General features: G+C 39.0%; 1 protein-coding gene across 1 annotated transcript in view; it reads left to right on the forward strand.

Moving 5' to 3' along the window:
- The window catches only part of PPP4R1 (protein phosphatase 4, regulatory subunit 1), a gene marked incomplete at its 5' end in the record, with an annotated part of 48,521 nt that overhangs the window by 11,097 nt on the left and 16,624 nt on the right, over positions 1-20,800 (forward strand). Inside the window, 7 exons of the mRNA XM_010081973.1 lie at positions 7,554-7,696; positions 8,704-8,850; positions 10,394-10,501; positions 11,237-11,302; positions 13,532-13,690; positions 14,731-14,861; positions 16,335-16,849. Coding sequence (XP_010080275.1) covers positions 7,554-7,696; positions 8,704-8,850; positions 10,394-10,501; positions 11,237-11,302; positions 13,532-13,690; positions 14,731-14,861; positions 16,335-16,849 — 1,269 coding nt within the window. The remainder of the gene's footprint in view (positions 1-7,553; positions 7,697-8,703; positions 8,851-10,393; positions 10,502-11,236; positions 11,303-13,531; positions 13,691-14,730; positions 14,862-16,334; positions 16,850-20,800) is intronic.

Here is a 20,800-nt window from a genome sequence, read left to right on the forward strand (position 1 = left end):
CCTCTGTCCTGTGAATACCTTGCAACTTCAGAAGTCCTGTAGTTGGGCTGATGTTTTTCAGACAAGGTCTTCTTTGCCTGAAAAAGAAACATGTTCGTGTTTTTGAGGGGTTTGGTTTGTTTTGGGGTTTTGTTGGGGGGGCAGTTGTTTTTTTTTTTCTTTTTATTATTTTAATACTCTTTAATACGATGAGACAGGCACTTCTGTGTTTAAGAGCAAGAGAATTTCAAAACAATAATTATTTTTATTCTTCATGTACTGTGGTAACACTTTAAGAAGCTAAATGTCATCTCTGTGCTAAACGCTGCATTAGTGTGAAATAAAAATTATTCTTTACTGAAAAATATCTGGGTCCAAATACAATTGTAGGATGGAGGGCAGAAAAAATAATGAGATTATGGTTTGGTATGATTGACACAGACCTTGACATACCAACTGTCTAGCCATGACCTAAATTTTTTGAGGCATCATGGCAAAGGCAAATATCAGCTCTAAAACCAGTTTTAAAAAAACTGTTGACAAAATGTTCTGAAAGAAATAGCTTTTGGTGGGAACTCATTTAGACTCTTTGAGTAGTATCTTACTATTATCAAGAATTTATGACGTTTTCTTTGGAAGAGGGCAAGAATTAAGCATTGCCTATACCTAAAGAATGCCAAGTGCTGTTTTAACGTCTTTCTGTCAACAGCCACTGTGCAGGTTGCAGTAAAATGGATTTTGTGAAGGAGGGTTCCGACTACTGTTGTGTAACTGCACATAAAATTGATACAAAGTGGGTCTTCGGACAGGGCAGTTTGGACTCTTTCTAATGAATTAGTTCCTGGTTACATGTGGTATTGCAGCCTTAAGATCACTGGTATGTTTCTCCTGGGGAAAAAATATCCACTTCAGGTGATATTGGCTGCTCCCAGTGCTGACGGAACACAGGAGTTGCTGTGCGCTGGTACCGTGTCCTGCTGTGTTCAAGTGACAGTACAGAGCAGCTGTTCAGTGGAGGAAACCCATCAGTGGCAGGTGGGGAGTAATCTGCCACCTCCAACCCCCTGACTTGTCAGAGACACTTTTTCTTCAAATGTCAGTTTTGGAAGGCTTATTTTCTTCAGTGTTTGTCTTCACTGCTGTAGTTGGGTGTTAATCCTAAGTCTATGATTTTGCTGTGGGGTTTGGGTATTTTTCAGTCCTTCTGAACTCTGGACTTCACTACTGTCTTTGTTAGCGAGTTCCTTAGAATAATTACAGCTGTGGTAAGAAAGATGCTACCTTGTATTAACTTTTGAATCTGTTGTTTAATCACTTTGTAATTTCTCTGTTTCTTTAGGGGTGTTCAGTATGGCTTCCTACTTATATATTTTTGTGGTGTTTTTGAACTTATAGGAGCCAAGAAGCAGCTTGGCACGGAAGCTCAGTGCTCAGCAAATGTTAATGTATCCCACATAAACCCTTGTTAGTTATAAAGTGCTTATCTTTGTGTTAAAACAGCTGTCCCTCCTTCATTCTCAAATGTAGACTAGCCGCAGATTTATATGAGCTTGAACAAGCTTATGTCTGTCTTTTTCACTTGAGTAAATTAGTATTATGCAAACTTTTTTTTTTTGGTACCAGCTTGTGAATGGCTTATCTGATATAAGGCTTCATCACTGTGCACACAAATACAATTAACTGGCTTTGAAAGTTAGCCTCAGCCAGAATTATTGCATTACTGGCATTTTGCTCAGTGTGCTTGCAAAACTAGGCGCTAGAAGCTTAAATTTAGTTTTTTGAGGGCTCTTTTAGAGGGAAGTCTGTATCTTTCTAACATTTCTAACATCTATGTGGTATTTTGGTCTACTATGAAATAGATGCATATAGGTATCTTTCTAAAGAAATAGGGAAAAAGACTGTCACTTCCTGGAGGTCCGACGCTTATTTGCTTGAATATATCCAGCTAGAATTTTTTTTTTTCTATTGAACGAAGGGTAGTCTCTTTACTTCATGGAATCAGTTGTGAATGCAGTTTGCAAAACAAACTGATTTAAAAAAGCAATTATTAGACTAATTGGTCATTAAGTTTTGAAGCCGTATAATCGGGCTTAATGTGGATGGCCTCACAACCTTGATTACTTAATGGTGTGCTTAACCTATGTTAGTAAGACCATTTCAATTACTGCTGTTGGTATAGTGAGAGATGCCAACAATACCTGTCAAATAACACAAATTATAGTATTTAATTTAACAAAATCTTCATATGTAAGCAATATTAATGGAAGTGCTAATATTCTCCTTTCCCATCTGTTAATAGCTCCATCTTTTTTTTTTTTTCTCCCCTCCTGCATCTTCATGTTTCTGTATTTTTCCATACGTCTTCTCCCATCTCCTACTACACTAAGAATTTTTTTTCCTTTGCTTGTTGTGATCCTCTTTTCTCTCTATGCTTCTGATGGATGACTAATGGTGACTTTACCCTCTCTGATTACTCTTTGCTCTGCCACTCAGTAATGAAGTCAATTTCTAGTTAGTAAAAGAACCTGACTGCTGAAGCAGCACACACATCAGAGACATCAGTCTTTCTGATGGACTTATAAGCTAAAGGGAGAAAACTCTGGTTACAGTGCATTTTCACTTGTTCAGATTTTCTTTTGTCTTCAAAAAACATAGGAAAGTTGTAGGGACAGATGAAACAGGAGATGAGAGAAATCGAGAGGGGGATATGGGTGACCCTAGAAGGAAAAACAGGAGAAGGGCAAGTTATATTTGGGAAAGAAGGGGATAGATAAAAAGCTTTAGTTTATAAACTGTAGAATTTGTTTGAACTTTGATCATGCAAATAATGTTCAGTTTGAGACTAGACGTGTACGAATCCAGTACTGTTGCCATGCCATTGGCAGATTGGCATCTTAGTATGCTGTGGACCTTATACTCAGGCTGAATACAGAAACAGGGATCTGTATAGGGGAGAAAGCATGAAGGTGTTTTCTGTGCTGCTTGTTTTTTTCTCTAGCACGTGTGAACCAATATTTTAATTTGCTTTTCACCAAAGTATTTTTTAAAAGAATGAAGGTGTAAATGCAAAGCTATGCACTGACATGTTTACTCCTTACTCACAACCCTTAATAAGAACAAATATTAATGTTCTTAATATTCAGGTGTACTTAAAATGTTCATCAAAATTGTCAGTTAAAGCAGCATTAACATCACCAGTAGTTGTTCTTCGTATACACTTATAAAAAACGCAAAAACCTTACAGCCCCTCACAAATGTAGGAGAAATTGACTGCTGCTAGTATTCCAGAATGCTCATTTTGCTCTAATGAAAGCTTTGTAGTATTTCTTCTAAATACTGCATGTTGTTGCAGAATAAGGTATTGTGAAATAGATGTAGTTGTGAGCTGGCTCTGGTATAATTACTTCATTTACAAATAACTGTTCTGGAGCAATTAGTTGGTATTATACTGTGCAGCTCTGCAATAATTGCCTTTTCATTTCCAGTATACAGCTAACTGTGGTGCTTCGCTTCCTTGTAGCTGAAGTGGAATACAGAGTGAACTATGAAGCCTCAGCAGGGACGAAATAAACATTACACACTAATATAAGAGAGCTAAGTGTATGTACTAGAAGTAGCTAGATGAGAATCTTGGCACTTTACTTACATGACATATGCTGTAAAATTCTAGGAGAAATTTAAATGTTTTTTTTCATGGGTGGTGAAGGAATAGTTAACTAGATTTTGGAGTCAGTTTGGGATGTTGATTTAAATGGTGATTCATGAAATAGCTAAAACTGAGGGCTCGTGTGTGCAGATCAAAGTCTGCCCAGATTCTGGAGTTGCTGGACGGAATATATTGCTGGTTTCATGTGGTCTGGAAATTGAGAGATGTAGAACTGTGTCACTTCATTCTGGCAACTTCTTCTCGAATGTATTTCATAAAAAGAAGAAATGGAAGTCTATTTTCACTCTCTTCTGTAATTCTTTTAGTTTTGCTTAATTTCTAAAACTCATTTCAGTATAATTCTGTATTTAGAGAATACACAAGGCCTGATAGAATGAAGGTGCTAACACATGAGAAAAACAAGTAGGAGTTTGCTTCTTGGATCTATTTTTTTATATTAATGTTTCTTTTCAGTTTTTTTGGTTTTGACAAGTTGCAGGGTTTTTTTCTAGTAGCTGTTACTTTAAGGCATAGACTTGTACCTTGAGGAGATAATTTGAAAAGAGCAGCATTTAAAAATAATTCCTCTGCCAAATGGAAAAATACTGTTCCAAGCAAATGTTACGGAGAACCTAATTGTACACAGTGATTTTTCCAGAGTGCCTAAAATAGAAACTTTCAGTCTTGATATGAAGTAAAATTCTCCACCCAGATTTTGTTTGTACTGTGTGAAAGCCTGGTCCTGACTGTATTGTACAGTGCAAAAAAGAAATATAATACAGATGTATTCCCCAGCTGGATGAACTTATGCTTTAAGAAGCTGTGTGTAATAATTTTGACAGATACTGCCATGCTCCATTCACTGTGGTGATGACCAAACCATAAAACAGAAGTTTAAACTGAAATGGCAGACACTGCTGTGTATTGAAGCCTGCTGGAATCTGTGTTTGGAGCTGCCACTGTCTAAGCTAAAGACAAAGCTGAGGAATGGATGAAAGGAATGAGAAAGTGCTGTATCTTTAGTGGATGTATTTGGCATTGTTGCTTGGGTCTTTAGGAAACATAATGCAAAAAAAAAAAAAAAAAACTCTAAGCTCTACTGTAACCCCTTCAGGCTGTAAGACTAGGCTCTATTCAGTACACACTGGAACACATGCTTCAGCATTTGGAGGAATTGAGCTCTTATCTAAATTGGTAAGCTTAAGGTTCAGGTTCTTGCATAGCAGCAGTAATTCCCTAGGACAGCACAAGTGCTTTTTGATAGTGAATTACAGTGTTACATTACGCGGCCAGTCACCTACACAGTGCTGGTTTGTTTGTTGCTTCTAATTGACCTTACTAAGATTGCAGAGCCGTGTACTTAAAAGTTAGGGAAGGTGACTTTACAGTTCTTGTTCATTCCTGGGCATGAATTTTTCAAATCTTTAGTTGCATCTTCTCATCTGTGTTCCTAACAAAGCCAAAGCTTGCTTAGTAGCTCAGGAAGAAGGGGGCTTGCTTTACTTGAGCAGCTCTTCGATACTGTCAAGCAGTGTGGCCGCTCTCTTTAAGTGCTGCATGATAGATGAACTCTGTTCTGAAGAAGAAAGGATCTTATGTTTTTTGGTACTCATTGCTTTGTTACTGGAGTGCTTCATAAAGAAATATATGAATTCAGTTTCACAGCAAACCTAGTCAATTTGGGGAAAGGGAGTATTGCCATTACTTTACCGGTGGATGGGTAAACTGTAGAAGTATCAAGTTGAACCAGTCTGCCCATTTTGAGTGCCTAGTGCCCAAAGCTTTATACATAGCTCTTGAAACGTTTGATGCAGAGCTCTTGTTGGCCTTGATTGCAGTGGTGGTATTTCTTCAGCAGTGAAGACACAGAGTTTGGACTGCAATCAGATGACTAGTGTACAGTTACTGTGTGAAGCTTCTGGCTTGAGCATTTTGCACAGCTTCATGCTAGGCAAAGGAATGAATCAGGTTTCTCAGCACTTTGCTTCTTTCACTCTGTTTTGATGGTAAGATCACAGTAAGCAGTCCCAGTACCTTCTCTTACCATCACTTGCTTGCTTCCATCATCAGATAGTTCTGCTACTTGAGGGAAATGTGTGATTGCACAGGGAAGCCAGTCTAAGTGCCAGTTCTTGCTCCTTAATCATGCTGCTGTGGTGGGGCAAAAGCTGTGTCAGCCCAATCAGTTCTTTGATATGGTTTGTTGTCTGGCTGCATGAACAGTTGAATTGGCATAATGGAAGCCACAAGTTTTGGGTTTGGGAGGGTGGGAACTGCCTGAAGCAAGTTTGGAAACAAGTTAAGATGCTCAGCTGCCAAGCATGCGGCCTCAGCCAAATTTATCTTCCTTACTCTCCCTCCTCTCTGCCCCTGCCACCCCCCAGTCATCTTCTGTCTACTGCAAGAAATGAGGCAGGAATCCTAAGAAGCAAGAACAAGATCCTAGTGATAAGTGTTGTGACACAAGCTTCTTGTACTCTTAGATCATGTCCTGGTCATGTCTTGAAATAGCCGTATGGGAAAGGTGGGAGTGAGTCCCTCCAGCCCTGGCATTGGGCCCTGGTTCCAGTTTCTTGTCCAGCAAGTTCCAGTATCCCTTCCCTTTAGTTGCTAGTCTTATCTCCTTGTCACTCACCTCTCAGCCCTTCATCCCTCTTTGCCCACCCTAATTGTTCCTCATTACTTTTGGTGCTATGACCTGTTCTGTTCTCATTGTCCTCAGTGAAGTAGAGACTGCACACAGCGTGATACTTGCTTTATCTTTGTTTTGTTTTATTCAGGCCTAAGCTGTCACTTGTAGCCAGTGTTCAAGAAAGCCAAGTGCTGCAGGCATTGGCCGTGTTAAATGCAAATGCAAGTTACATGTTTCTAGCTAGTATTGTATTTTTAATGTATCGTGTTAATTCCAAGTATTCCAAGGAAGATGGTTCTCGTCATACCATTAAGTTTTACCTGAACAATTCATATGTAAAAATTTAGTAGGGCATGCATATCCTGTGAACAGTAACTTAAGCGTAATTGATAAGTTTTCATTATGTGTTTTTATAGATAATCAGTTCTCTATTAGTAACTACAGATCTCAGCAAATTCTGAAAGGACAGAAATACTTAGTACTTCAGTCTGAAATTATGGGGTGTGTTTTTTCTGTGGACAAGTGGACTATCAAGCATGTGATAATAACCTACTTCTTAAATTGGAGCTGGTTTTTTATGAGTTGGAATTTAATCTACAATTGTATTTCTTGTTTCACTTCTTATCTCCCAAATAGATGTGCATGTTCTGTGGGGATTAGGACTCATTCAAGCAGTGCACTGTTTTCTGAATTTAAAAAGTGAACTAAGTATTTTTTAAAGTAGTCACTAACTTTGAAAAATATACCTGAAAGGCTTAACAGAAGTAACTGAAAAGATGCAGGACCTTTTCCATCTGATGAAAGTATCAGTAGCCTTAAAAAGCAAACAATGAAGAAGAGCGCTGGTGGGTGTGGCTGGTTGTCCAGCTCAGTGGGATCTTTCCTGCATGAGAGGTTGGGGCCAGGAGCACCCCTCATTTTGTTTCACCTCATAGTGGTCCCAATGATGGGTTGACTTTCTGCTTAGCAGGTTTCTTAGAAGTAGGTGATGCTTGTAAGGAATTCAGACAAATTCTGATACTCCTCTGATAGTGTTTGGTGGTGTGCTTTCTTATATCTCTTGTTTTTTTACTGAGAATGTAGGACCCATCTTTTTAGTAGTTTAGCAGTACGGAGTGTAGTTGTAGCTGGTTTTGCAAAAAGATGGCTCCTTTCAAAATAAAGCTTGACATAAGCATGCTGATATGAACACTTGAGAACATAGTTTGTATGTACAGGACTATAAAAAGCTTATTCTGGCAGTATGCTTGTAAACATTTATTGTGCCTTGTTTTGGTTTTATTTTGACGCTGACAGAGCCAACAGTGCGAGCAGAACTGATGGAACAGGTACCTCATATTGCTATGTTCTGTCAAGAAAACAGACCTTCAATTCCGTATGCTTTTTCGAAGTACTTACTGCCTATTGTGGTACGATACCTCGCAGACCAGAATAACCAGGTAAGTGTCTTATTCAGGTGGCTAATAAGCTATTTGTAAATACGTGATCTGTTCTAATTTTAGGCCGTTTATCTGGTATTGTATTCAATACGTCATTTCAGACCACACGAATCCTAGATGATACATTATTTCAAATATTTTGGGCTTCTGAGTTTTTTGCTTTTTTTTCTTACCCTTTCCAGATTTTCCATAATTAAAAAGATACTAAAACCTGTTTTTCTTAATAGTTGGTTTGCTAATTCATGTGTAATATGACAACCATACTTCTGCTTGATATTCTCTTGCTAGCAGATCAGTGATTCTGTTCTTCTTAACCTCTGTTGATACTCCATAATTCATTTGGCTGGTTTACTCTGAAACAAAGATCTCAAAGGTGTTTTCAAAATTGCTGCATTACAGCATACGGTCTCTTTTTTATGTAATGTTTTCTCTTTTGATGAACTTACTTTTTGAGAGGCAAGGTTTAGCCACATATGAAGTCAATTATTAATGGTTATTTTCTTTTTGTACAGTCTTTTTTGTTAGATGGGACTAAGCAAAATTGTCTCTCAGAATTTAAAATGCATTTAAAAGAAATGCAATTATGCATTGTCAGCCAAACCTTTTTAACCTTGGACAGGGTTTGTTTAATAAAATTCACATTCATTAGAACTTTGTTACTCCTAAGTAGTTGTGCTGCTTTTCTTGCATGAGCTTTGCCATGACTACTGTTTTTGACATTGCTGTCCTGTGTTTTGGGATATGGGTGGACACTTTTATAATAGCATTGCCTTAGTTTACGATATGCAGGTGTTCTTACATTCAAACATAGTTTGTTTTCAGACATGAAGTGTTTGCAAAAATGGTTTTGGAGCACTTGTCCTCTTGTTGAGTGCAATTGGTATAGGTGTGTTGCAGTATATAGGTACAGCTTCCACAATACAGGACACGTATTTAAACAAAAAAAACAAACAAACAAAAAAACTGTCTTCAAATTCCTTGGTTCAATTTTTTACTTTTTATAATAGGTAAGAAAAACAAGCCAGGCAGCATTGTTAGTTCTGTTGGAGCAAGAACTCATAGAGAGATATGATGTGGAGACCAAAGTATGCCCTGTTCTGATAGATCTGACAGCTCCAGACAGCAATGACGATGTGAAGACAGAAGCTGTGGCTGTAAGTAACAGCAATATGAAAGCACATAGTATAAAGGTTGCTTGAATACTTGATGTTGCGGTGATGGTAGTGTGTTGCTAGGATGCAACACCATGTGGTATTAAAGATATTGCTGTTTGTAACTAATCTGTAACTTTTTACATGCTGTGTTACACTCAAGGTTAGATTTAAATTTAATAGCTTATGTATACTGTAAAAAAAAAACTCCACTGGATAAAACAGTGCACAGGATTAGTTTTATTGACTCGTAAAACCTGCTATTTGTTAGATTTTTAGTTCTTCCAGATTTGTTTGTTTTATGGAAGTTTAAATTGCATATGTAGAAAATTTCCATCAGTGGAAAATCTTTTAATGCTTGAATTCTTTTGGTCTTTGTTGTATGTTTATTCTCTTTATTGATTTTGTTTTATTGGACAAAATAATAAGCATCGGAGTTGATTAACTCATGATTGGTTGGTGTTTTTCTTCTTTGCATTAGTCTTACCCATAATAATTAAAAACTATTATGTTGAATTAAAATAGTAAGCAAAGTAGTAAGTTAATTTATAAAGAAGAAATGTCAGAAGCTGTGTGCCCCTATGTTTCCCTTGAATTTTTGGAATTTTATGTTGATGCTTTTGCTGGGCAATTTTATTTATTTATTTATTTATTTTTGCTTGAGAGAAACCTCATTTAATATTTTAGTTTCATAATGTGGCTGGACTTGTAAACAGCAGGCTGGGCACTATTGCGTTTGGCACCAGATCTCTAGTACTTTCTTGAAGAAGCCTACAAATACATAAGGGAATAAAATTTAAAGCAGAATTGTTTTACCCATCTTCATTGTTTTGAAGCTATTGAATCTTGACAAAGGCTTCTGTGGCTCACTGACCCCTTAGAGGTTAGAAAAATAACAATTTGTTACATAGGAAAATTAATTTAAATTGTTCTACTGATGTGATTAGGAAAGTGAAATATAAAATTATTTTAGATTACCTTCTTTTCAAAAAAGTTTTAGTAAAAATCAGAATAAAAGAGCAGTTAGAGGGAAAAGCTGTCACTTTCTTTGGTGTGATGTGCTTTTTTGGTAATTTTATGTTAGGGAGTTGCATATGTCCAATATGGAGTGCTGTAATTTTTAAATCATACAAAACTTGTAGTGGTCACTTAAACATGTTAACTGTCAATAAATTTCTGTTAACTTGTTGTGGTTTTTTGGGGGGTTTTTTGGGGTTTTTTTTGGTAAGTCTGGTAAGATATGAGGTAATTTCTGAGACTTCTGTCTCCATTAGTTAGGAATTTGATTTAGTTTGGTGAAAGACTAATGTTTTCTACAGCTGTGTTGCATCATGACAGAGGGATGGTAAAAAGAAAAAAAGACCTTTGCAGAAGCGGCTGAACCTTTTCAGTTCAAAAGATGGGGTCTTTTTTTTCAGTGTTTTTCACAGTTTTCAGTAAAATTATGTGCATTAGACTGAAAAGTAAACGTAAAAAGCATCTGCTTAACTGATGCAGAATTGTGTGTTGTGCAAGCGTCCCTGATTCATGTCTCTCTTGCCATTAGATAATGTGCAAAATGGCTTCCATGGTGGGAAAGGACATCACGGAAAGACTTGTTCTTCCTAGGTTTTGTGAGATGTGCTGTGACTGCAGAATGTTTCATGTTCGTAAGGTATGAATTATCAGTATCTGGTCTGGATTATCTGTGAAAGGAGTGTCATGAACTCAGAACTTGCATTTGTCTAAATGCCTTTTTACCTGCTATATCTAATTTGTGATATAAGTGAAAGCTGTGGGGTTTCTTTGTAGCTTGCATTTCCACAGATTGTATATTTGAAAAGACACTGACTTTTTTCCAGAGTCGCTACCTTTATTATCAGAAACAAAGAAAGAATCTGCTTGTCCTTACGTTTGTGTAGGTAGCCACAAAAATGTGAACCAACTGTAACTGATACAGCATCAGCCATCTGAGCTCATATCTCTGCACATAGATGGGATTAAAGATGCTCATTAAGATGAAATAAACCAATATTCCATCATGGTATTTAGGTGCTGAGGCTGTGTTTTGGTTTCACCCTGCTATTGCATAGCTTATTTTAATTGATAATTGCTTGTATGCTTTCATTTGACAGCACTTTGAATGTGTTTTATCCTCCTTCCTTTTCATTTAAGTTCTGGGGTGGTTCTTTCATGATTAAAAAAGGCTGATTAAGCTTGAAATGAAGAAATCAATTTTTAATTTTTTTTTAAACCATGGGAACTGATGGAATGCGGAAGTGGCTGATATTGAATTTGCACCGAAACCTATTTTTTTAGTTTTAAAAGCTGTTTAAATTTTTCTTTTGATTTTTGTTTGCTGTATTAAAGCTATGGTCTTAGCGGTTATTTCTTGCATTTTGTCTACAAGGTATGTGCAGCCAATTTTGGAGATATCTGCAGTGTGGTTGGGCAGCAAGCCACTGAAGAAATGCTGGTAAGCCATTTCTTAAAGGTTTTTTCTTTTTAATACAAGTCAGTAGTGGAGCTGGACAAGGTACAGAGAAGGGCAGCTAAAATGGTTAGACAACTGCTACAGCCCTTTAGTAAGGAGAGACTGAAAAAAGCTGTGACTCTTCAGTTTTGCTGACATGATGTTACGATTGACAGTTACAAAATCTTGAAGACAGTTACTGTGATTACAGCACACTTACTCGCCAAGTCAGACGGTCTAGAGCTAAGGGTTACTCAGTTCTAGGGCCAGGAGAAGGGTTTAAACCAGACTGCCTCAACAGCCTGAGGTATTTTTTTCAGAGAGTATTTGCAAGTTCAAAAATACGTTGGGTAACAAGTAGGCAAGAATATGTCTTCTAATGTCCATAAAAACAATGAGAGATTGCAGATACAGGAGGAGCATGGGGGGTATAGACTGCTAAAAGTGGCGAGGCTTATGTGGTCTCTTTAAACAGCATTGCTTAATGCTGCTGTTCATTGATTTTATCTTTTAAAGTCAGTTTTCCTGTCTTTAACAAAGCCTCACAGCCCTCCTTCAAAGGAGGGAAAGCGTCAGAAATGCAGAGTAAATAAATTAAACTGGGCAATAACAAATAAAGGGAAGAGATACAAATTCAAAATGTCAAGCAGGGAACTGGGTGGAGCAGTGAGCAGAGGATCCTTAACAGTGCCCCCCATTCCTCTGGCAGGTCCAGGGAGCTGGTAGATATTGTTAGGCTTGGAAACATGAACAGGGATATAGGGAGCAGAAATCAGCCTTGACAGTTGCTGAGGTGTTCTTCAAGCTTCCTCTTGAGAATGTGGACAGTGAGCTTGTTGAGGGCCAGAGGAGGCTGGTAAGTCAGTGCCAAGAATTAGCAGGGGACTTCTGTGGAGAGAGTGTAAATGCAGGCATGACTTCAACAAGAGGCTCTGCAGCCTTTTGCAGGTGTGGTATTGGGACAGGTAGGCCTGGTGTGACCCTCAGGGTATTTATTATGTTCTTACAGCATTTGCTGCACTTTTCCCTAGGTACTGTGTGATTCAAGCTGTTTGATCGTGAAGTGTCATTGTGCAGATTTACATCCCATGTGTTTCTTGATTGGGGATATAAATTGACAAATCCCCACTTAGTGATAAATATAATGAATTTGGATTAAAATTTTGTAGAGGGTGCAATAAGACTATGAAATAAAAACGTGGTTATTTTATGTGAAAGCAATAACATGTGGCTGGATGGTTGGGGATCTCTTTCCATAACAGAAAATAGCATGGCTTTAGATAAAACTTGATTTTGTAAAATAAATGCTTTTTAAAATCAAAATCAAAGTCCAGAAAACTTTCCTGCACAAAGTGGGAACAGCTGAACATCAGTAACTGAGGACAGTTATAGCAGCAGTCATTGCATAGTTTACATCTTAGCACTCTGCCTGTTGGAAGCAAAGGCATCCACATGACGACCTGCATGTCTTTGACTGCCTCACCTGCACTCTGTCCACTGTTTCATCCTTACCATTACTGTTTCCAAAAACCCGAGCACCTGGGCAACTTCAAAGTGCTTTCAGTTTTATTAGTAAAACCACTGTTCTGTTCAAACCTGTTTTCTCTTGCACCAGATGCAGTGTTTCTCTCATTCCCTTATTCCTCTCTGCAGTTCAGGTCCTGCTTTGTAGGGTAGGTGGTGACACAGACTGGTAATCTTAACAATGAGAACTTTAGGTGGAAAAGAAAGGTTTTCTTTCTTTCTGAGGATGCTCTTCCTTTGCATTTCAGTAAGAATCTTACAAAAATCTGAAGTGGTCTCTGGTAGGTAAAACACTAATGCACCAATGTTTTTTATGGTTTTGTTCCTTTCAGCGTTGTCTGCTTTAAAAGAATGGTGTAGAGATGAGGTTTTATCTTATGATAGTGTTATCTGAGCTTGGGGGTATTTTTGGAGTTGGGTTTTTTGGGCGCTTTTTGGACATAAATCAGGTTAGAAAGTTAATACTGGCTTGGTGTTCTTCAGACAGGTGAATTTTCCGTATCTGTATCCATAAGTAGCATGAGAGCAACTGATTAGCAACAACAGGTGGTGCTACTGAATGTGTGTTCTTTGTCTTGCAAATGTTACACTAATACATCTGAGTATGAGGGCAGAGAACCAGTATGAGGGAAATAAATGTAAAAAACCAACTTGCTTTGAAACAAGTACTGCCTGTTAAGACTTGCAAACTTACTATGTTCCTAACAGCTGCCAAGGTTTTTCCAGCTCTGCTCTGATAATGTGTGGGGAGTTAGGAAAGCCTGTGCTGAATGCTTCATGGCAGTGTCTTGTGCAACATCACAGGAAGTCCGGAGGACAAAGTTGTCAACCCTTTTTATTAATTTGATTAGTGATCCGTCACGATGGGTAAGAATTGCTTTTTATTTCTTGAATAGCTGTCATATTTAAAGGATTTTACTGCGATACTCCATATAGAACTTCCCCCCATAGGTGTGGATAATGTAACTTATTTCACACACCTCAAGCCAGGTTCTTAAACTGCTTGGTTTGTCAGTGGGTGTAGGGAGTCCCTCACATTTTCACTGCAGCGTGTAAAAAAAACCTGTGTTGGTGGGATAGTTTTTCTTGGCTACACAACCACCTGTGACTTAACGCTGCTAAACATCATTAACAAAACTGTGAAATTAGATGTGATTTATTTGTATCTCTTCAGGTTACCTATCACCACCTCCTTTTTGGGGGGTAGTGGGGTGGTAGTGTTTGTTGCTTTTGGGTTTGTTCGGTTTTGTTTTGTTTTTGTCATGAAGATCTACTTTTCAACCTTGTTAAGTTTGCTATTGAGCGGACTATATCTGAGAGCCAAAAGTAGATCTTTTGCACAGGAGCATGAGCTCTTGGATCCTGGAAAGTCGTGCAAGTTGTAGCCCAGCAGAATTAATCAAATAATAAAAAAGAAGGTAGATAGATAATTGTTGAGAAGGGGAGAACAAATAGTAGGAGAAGGGAGGAGCAAACGAACAACATAGCCAAATAAGAAAGGGAAAGAAATGCAGAGCTTATAATCAGTCAAACTTATAGCAGTGAAATGTTTGTTCACTGCACATAATTTTTTCCTTTCAAGTTGTTAAAATTTTCAACTGGGCTTTCAATTTTACCTGCTTCTACTATCTAAATAATTGTGTTTTCTTTGGTTGTGGGGAATAGGCCTGTTAAGTCAGTTACCCATGATTTAACTGTTTTTGACTGTTCTTAATTTTTTTTTTACTTGGCACTTGATGTATACAACTGGCTTACTCTTTCCAGACAAGAGCCTCTGCTGCTGCTTTCCTCAGTAGGCTTATGACCCTTCCAGTTCCTAGTAGCAGGTATTTATGTTTTATAGGACAGCAATGCGTATATATATATGCGTATTAATATTTTTTTTCACCTTGGACCCTTTTCACTAGGTCCGCCAAGCTGCTTTTCAGTCTCTGGGGCCTTTCATATCAACTTTTGCTAATCCATCCAGCAGTGGCCAGTACTTTAAAGAAGAAGATGGTAAAACCCCAGAGGATTGTGGATCTGCACAGGAAAACAGGTAAAGAATTTGCTAAATCTACAAAGTATTTTTTCCTCCTTGTTCTTCTTCCATATAAACTGCAAGATAAGAAAATTAACTTTGCTGTATAAATTGAGCATGTAGCTTGGTAAATGGAAAGATCTGGAGCTTCTCGTCTTACTTAATAGACTACCAGAATTTTCAGTTGTTTACTAAAAATATATGAATATTCAGTAACTTAACATTCCTTAAAATATACCTTCTGTGATTAAATGACTGATGTGATAGACAAGAGAGAGCAGTGGATACAGTCTACCTAGATTTCAGTAAGGCTTTTGACATGCTCTTGCATAAAATCCTCATAGGGAAGCTGATGAAGTATGGGTTGAGCAAGCAGACAGTGAGATGGATTGACAGCCGGCTGAATGGCCAAGCCCAGAGGATGCTGATCCGCAACATATAGTTGGAGGCTAATAACTGGTCGTGTACCTTAGGGGTCAATAGTGGGTCCCGTCCTGTTTAACGTATTCATTAATAATCTTGATGAGGGAGCAGGGTGTACCCTCAGCCATCCAGAGAGACCTCAGTAGGCTGGAGAAATGGGCTTGCAGGAACCTCTTGACGTTCAATAAGAAGTGCAAAGTCCTGCACCTGGGGAGCAACAGCCCCAGGCACCAGTACAGGCTGGGGTCTGACTGGATGGAGAGCAGCTTTGCAGAAAAGGCCCTAAGGGTCATGGTGAACACAAGATTGACCATGAGCCAGCAATGTGGCCTTGCTGCATAGAAGGCTAGTGGTATCCTGGGCTGCCTTAGGAGGAGTGTTGCCCGCAGGTCAAGATCCTTCCCCTCTGCTCAGCCTCAGTGAGGCCACAGCTGGAGTGCTGGGTCCAGTTCTGGGCTTTCCGCTTTATAAGAGACACGTGCACATACTGGAGAGAGTCCAGGAATTGCCACAAAAATGATGAAGGGACTGGAGCATCTCTCATATAAGGAAAGACTGAGAGAGCTGGGACTGTTTAGCCTGGAGAAGAGAATGCTTGGGGTGATCTCATCACTGTATACAAATACCTGAAGGGAGGGTGCAAGGAGGACAGAGCCAGCCTCTTTTCAGTGGCACCCAGTGACAGGACCAGAGGCAATGGGCACTACCTGAAACACAGGAGGTTCCCTCTGAACAGCAGGAAATGTTTTTTCACTGTGAGGGTGACCAAACATGGGCACAGGTTGTCCAGGGAGGTTGTGGAGTCTTTGTCCTCTGAAATATTCAAAAGCCATCTGTACACAGTCCTAGGTAGCTGGTTCTGGGTGTCCCTGCTTGAACAGGGGTTTGGCCCAGGTGACCTCCAGAGGTTCTTTCCAACCTCAACCATTCTATGATTCTATGATTATTTTTTTTTTGGTATGCTGTAAGTAAATAAAGTTTGATAAATAGCAAGCTCGTAGCATGTGTGTGAATTTTCAAGACTATCTGTTAGATTTTTAAATGTTCATTTGCTTTGGCACTCAACAGTGAACAAGTCAGGACTACAGAAGATGTCACAACAGAGGATGAGCACAACAGAACAGAGGATCTGTCTTCACACGTTGATAATGACGATTTTGCAACAAAACTTGAAAATGCCATGGAAGATCAAAATATAGTGTCAAATAACTCCCAGAGGGAAAGTCATTTCCAGACTGAGTCATCCTTCCATTGCACTTTGTCTTCAGAATCTTGTGGGGAAATGGCTGACAAGAACGAACAAAGTTCTTGTTGCTGTACAGCAGGTCTACGGGAGGCTGGGCTGAATTCACAGGAAACCTCTCTTTCTGAGGAATTGTACAACTCTTTCCATTTCTGGAGGACTCCACTTCCTGAGATAGATATTGACTTCGAGCTTCAGCAGTCTTCTGACATAATACTCGATAGAGAAATTCAGGAACTCACTATGCCAGTATCTCCAAACATTCCTATGGCAACAAGGAAAGAATTGGAAGAAATGATAGAAAATTTGGAACCCCATATAGATGATCCGGATGTTAAAGGTATAGTAAAAATACTGAAGCATTTTTAGTGTTTGGAGATATGCATATTTTGCTTTAGCAGTTTGGGCTTTAACCTTTCAGTTGTTTTAAGAGTCAGAAGTACTACTTGCTCTTGGTCCTCAAAGAGATTGTCTCTATTTTGATTTAATTGTGAAAATTGATGATGAACTAAAAGGGAACTTGCATTTGTGTAAAGATGTTTAAAGCTAGTATGATTCTTTCCATAAAGTGAATACTCATACAGTTATCAGTATAAACTTATGACTGCCTGTTTTGACAGTATAATCAAATAGATGGTTCAGTGGCATAAGCTATTGATCAGGAAACTAATTTGGAATTCGCATACAGGCAAAATAAGAAGGTGGATTAAGATTTTTTTTTTAATATCAAAGTATGATAAGTTGCTTTCATTTTATGGATTATCCATTTTATTTTTAATGAATTTAGTCTTCCTCATTTTTCTGCAAGGTCTTTATTATTGCAGTCTCATGTTGTTGACTTAAATGTGCCAAGTCTGTTGGGTCAAATTGAGAATTGATCGAAACTGAATTCTTGAAGTGGATGCACAAGCTCCATTTTAAAAACTCTTGAAGGGTGGAGAAGGGTTTCGTAAGTATGACCAGCTGGTGGAGCAGCATGTCAGAGATACCTTTTGGGCTGACATGACTTGGCTATTTAACACATGCCTAGTGGAGACACGTTTCTCTTGGTATTTGTATGCTGAATAAATTCTAAGGCACATCAAGCTTGAGTGTCACAGTTGGGAAGTCCAGAGATACCACTAAGGAAGAAGCCATGTTATTCTGGAGCTGCAGAATCCCTAGGGGAAAGCATGCCTCTATAACTACAAGAAGTAGGAAGGAAAATGAGGGGCCAGTTGGGGGTGGGAAAAACATTTTAGAATAAACAGATACTGCTTTCAACTTTTTGTTGTTAGTAGGTTGATATGCTAACAACTTTTCTTAAATTCATTTTTGGGCTGCTTCTGTGAACTCAGCAGATGAAACTTTGTTGCTTTAAGAGTGCTTTGGGCACTCTCTCTAAGGAAAGAGGTAAAAAAGTTTCAGCCTTGCTAATGATCTCAGTCTTCACATAACCCATCTCTGAAGCCCACTGTTAAAACTTGCATTGCTGTTTAGGTTTGTTTTATAAAACCTTGTTCTGTCCAGTTGCAGACTATCTTAAACACTTTTAATGAAAATATATGTAGGCATGTATTTGTACATCCAGAATTGTCCTGTTGTTTTGTCGTGTGTGTGTTCATGTCTTGTTTCAGAGCAGGTTGATTGTTGTGTTGGGTTTTTTTTGTAGGTCTCTTGACTGGGTGTCAAGAGGCTTGCTATGCAGTTGTTGACTAGCAGTCGCACATTTCAATAGAAGAAGTCAGAGGAGTACAGTTTTGTGATGTGGTGGATTTTTGTTTGGTTGTTTGTGGTGTTTTTTGTTTCTCCTGTGCTTTGTGCTGTGTATGCATCCATAGCAACTACTATACCTTTGTACCTCTATCCCCTCCCTACATATGTATTTTCTCTCCTGTTTCCTTTTTTGCTCTCATTTCCCTTCCTTTCTGAATTCTGTGTTCCTCTACTTCACAAGTCTCAGCTCACCCTTCTGTGTTGTGTGAGGTGCTTCTTCTGTCGCCTCTTTCCATCATTATAGCAGAAGTATTGAGAACAGAATAATTCTGGTTTTATCTAAGGGGTACCTCAGCATACCATGACAACAGGAAGGATCGGTTGAAAGGAAAGGCATTGCTAGCTCAGGCAGCCCACAGTACAGTATGTTCAGTGCATACCCCAATCTTCCAGATGTCTTGACTGCCAAGCACTAATGGGTTACTGTTTACATACACAGAGTGAACTGTTTGTGGTTGTGTGGGTTTTTTGGGTGTTCTTGTTTGTTTTGGGGGTTTTCAGGTTTGTAACTTGACTGTGTTTTCTGTGTTTCTGTAGTGCATCTCCCTATTATCAGAGCAGTTTCCATTTCAAATGTCAAATCTTTGCTCCAAGGCTTGGAGACTGATGAGGACTCTAGCAAATGCAGCTTCTTAACAGTGACCAGCAACCACCACAGAACATGTTTTTTTCCATAATCTCATTCACAGCTTTAACTGAATCTCACTCCCAACAATCTTTACCTTGAAGCTTGCTTTCCAGAACTAGCTTGTTGCCAAAGTGATAAATCGGTGTAATAGGTAGTTGAGCAGTCGGCAGCCAAGATAAAGACAGCCTGTCTTCTCCCAGACAAACTCTACTGGCTAGCAGAGCTACACAAGCTATGCAAAGTTAGGCAGTGGTATGTAATCCCTGTTAACAGGACCTTTCCAGTGCTCTGGCCAGACATCCTGAGGGTCTCAAACTGGGAGATGGAAACCTGCACATTCCTCTGAAGTATGCCAACTCTTTTAAAATTATCACAGGGTCTTTATTCAGGTCACATTTTTCCAGCTCCCTGAGGTTGCTTTTCTTTCCCCAGATGTTTTTCTCTTTATTTTTTTTTCCAGGGACACTTTCTTCTGCTTTATTTATCTCCTCATGTTCTGCATAGAAAACACCCAAGTCACATGGTGATAGCTGTCATTATAGGTTAGGCTACTAGCACTGCCTGCAGTAGAAGTCTAAAATATATTGTTAATGGAACAGTAGATGAGGAGGAAGTAGAGAATAAACTTATTTTTATGTTTTAATTACTGGCATGTCTGTAGCCATTAATGCAACCCATAGCTTTTGCCTCCTGGTAAGTGGGGGTAAGGAATGCAGATCCTTCACAGAAGGGAAGGGAGCATGCCACTTCGAAATGTCAGTGTCTTCTAGTGGAAGAAACATCAGGAGAAACAGAAAACAACAATAAAGCATTTTGAAAGGACAGACACTCCTGAGGACCAGGAATTTTAATAAGGCTGGGTAAAATGTGGTTTTGAATTTAAAGGTTGTGCCAGTTATTTTAGGATGCAGGTGCAATAACCAACAGTAAATAATTCCTTGCTGAAAAATACTTCTCATCTGAAGGAAAAGTCAAAAGTAGAACGAGCTTGTTAGCAGACAGTTTAAGATCTGGTGAACATTGACTTTATCTTACTAATGCAATATGTGAGTTCTGTGTTATGCACAAAACTGACCTTTACACTCCAATTTTTACTGAAAATAGTTGTGAAAGCTAGTTAGCCAGCAGATTCCCTTCCAGTCTTCCTCTGAAAATCTTGCTTCCCAAGAGCTCCAAGATATTTCTGTGTCATGCATGAAAGGGGAGCCTTGTCCTTTGCTTGTACTTTTAATGGTTTTCTGGAAAACATTGCCTGTCTTGTGGCTGTAGGAAAGATCTTAGTGGGAGATGTGGAGGAGCAGGAGCCGCCTCAGTCAGGAGGGTGTCAGCACAGATAATTGACTGTATCTGTGTGTGATGGGATTATGAGGGGATGTGCTCTGGCACATGAGCCTGGGGTGGTGAAGGCAGGTCATTAGCATACTGTCTCAAGTTTTAGTATCTTCAGGGCAGCCATCTAGAGCTGTGCACACATATTCGCATACTCACACGTGCACTCTTTCTCTTCCTCCTTTATTAAGCACTCTACCATTCTGGAGCCTTCTGTAGTGACCGTGCTTGGCTATTTTTTTGGCTAGGACCTTAAGATGTTTACGGACTTCAGGTCATTCGCCTTTTCGTGAATGACAGCACTGGAGTCACCCTCGGTGACAGGACCTTTGGAGAAGCACTCAAAGAAGAAAGAAGGCACTTACCAATCAATGAAATCCTTGGGAGTTTGTCCTCTTCTGTCCTTCATCCCCATGTTTTGGGATGAGAAGCTGAGGAGGTGCACGTTTGTGTCATATCTTCTGTAGGGCAGGCAGAGGAATCATAGAATCATAGAATGGCCTGGGTTGAAAAGGCCCTTAAAGATCATCTAGTTTCAACCCCCCTGCTGTGGGCAGGGTTGCCAACCACTAAAGCAGC

This window comes from Pterocles gutturalis, unplaced genomic scaffold (genome assembly GCF_000699245.1).
Source record: "Pterocles gutturalis isolate BGI_N339 unplaced genomic scaffold, ASM69924v1 scaffold8209, whole genome shotgun sequence".
Classification (NCBI taxonomy): Eukaryota; Metazoa; Chordata; class Aves; order Pterocliformes; family Pteroclidae; genus Pterocles; species Pterocles gutturalis.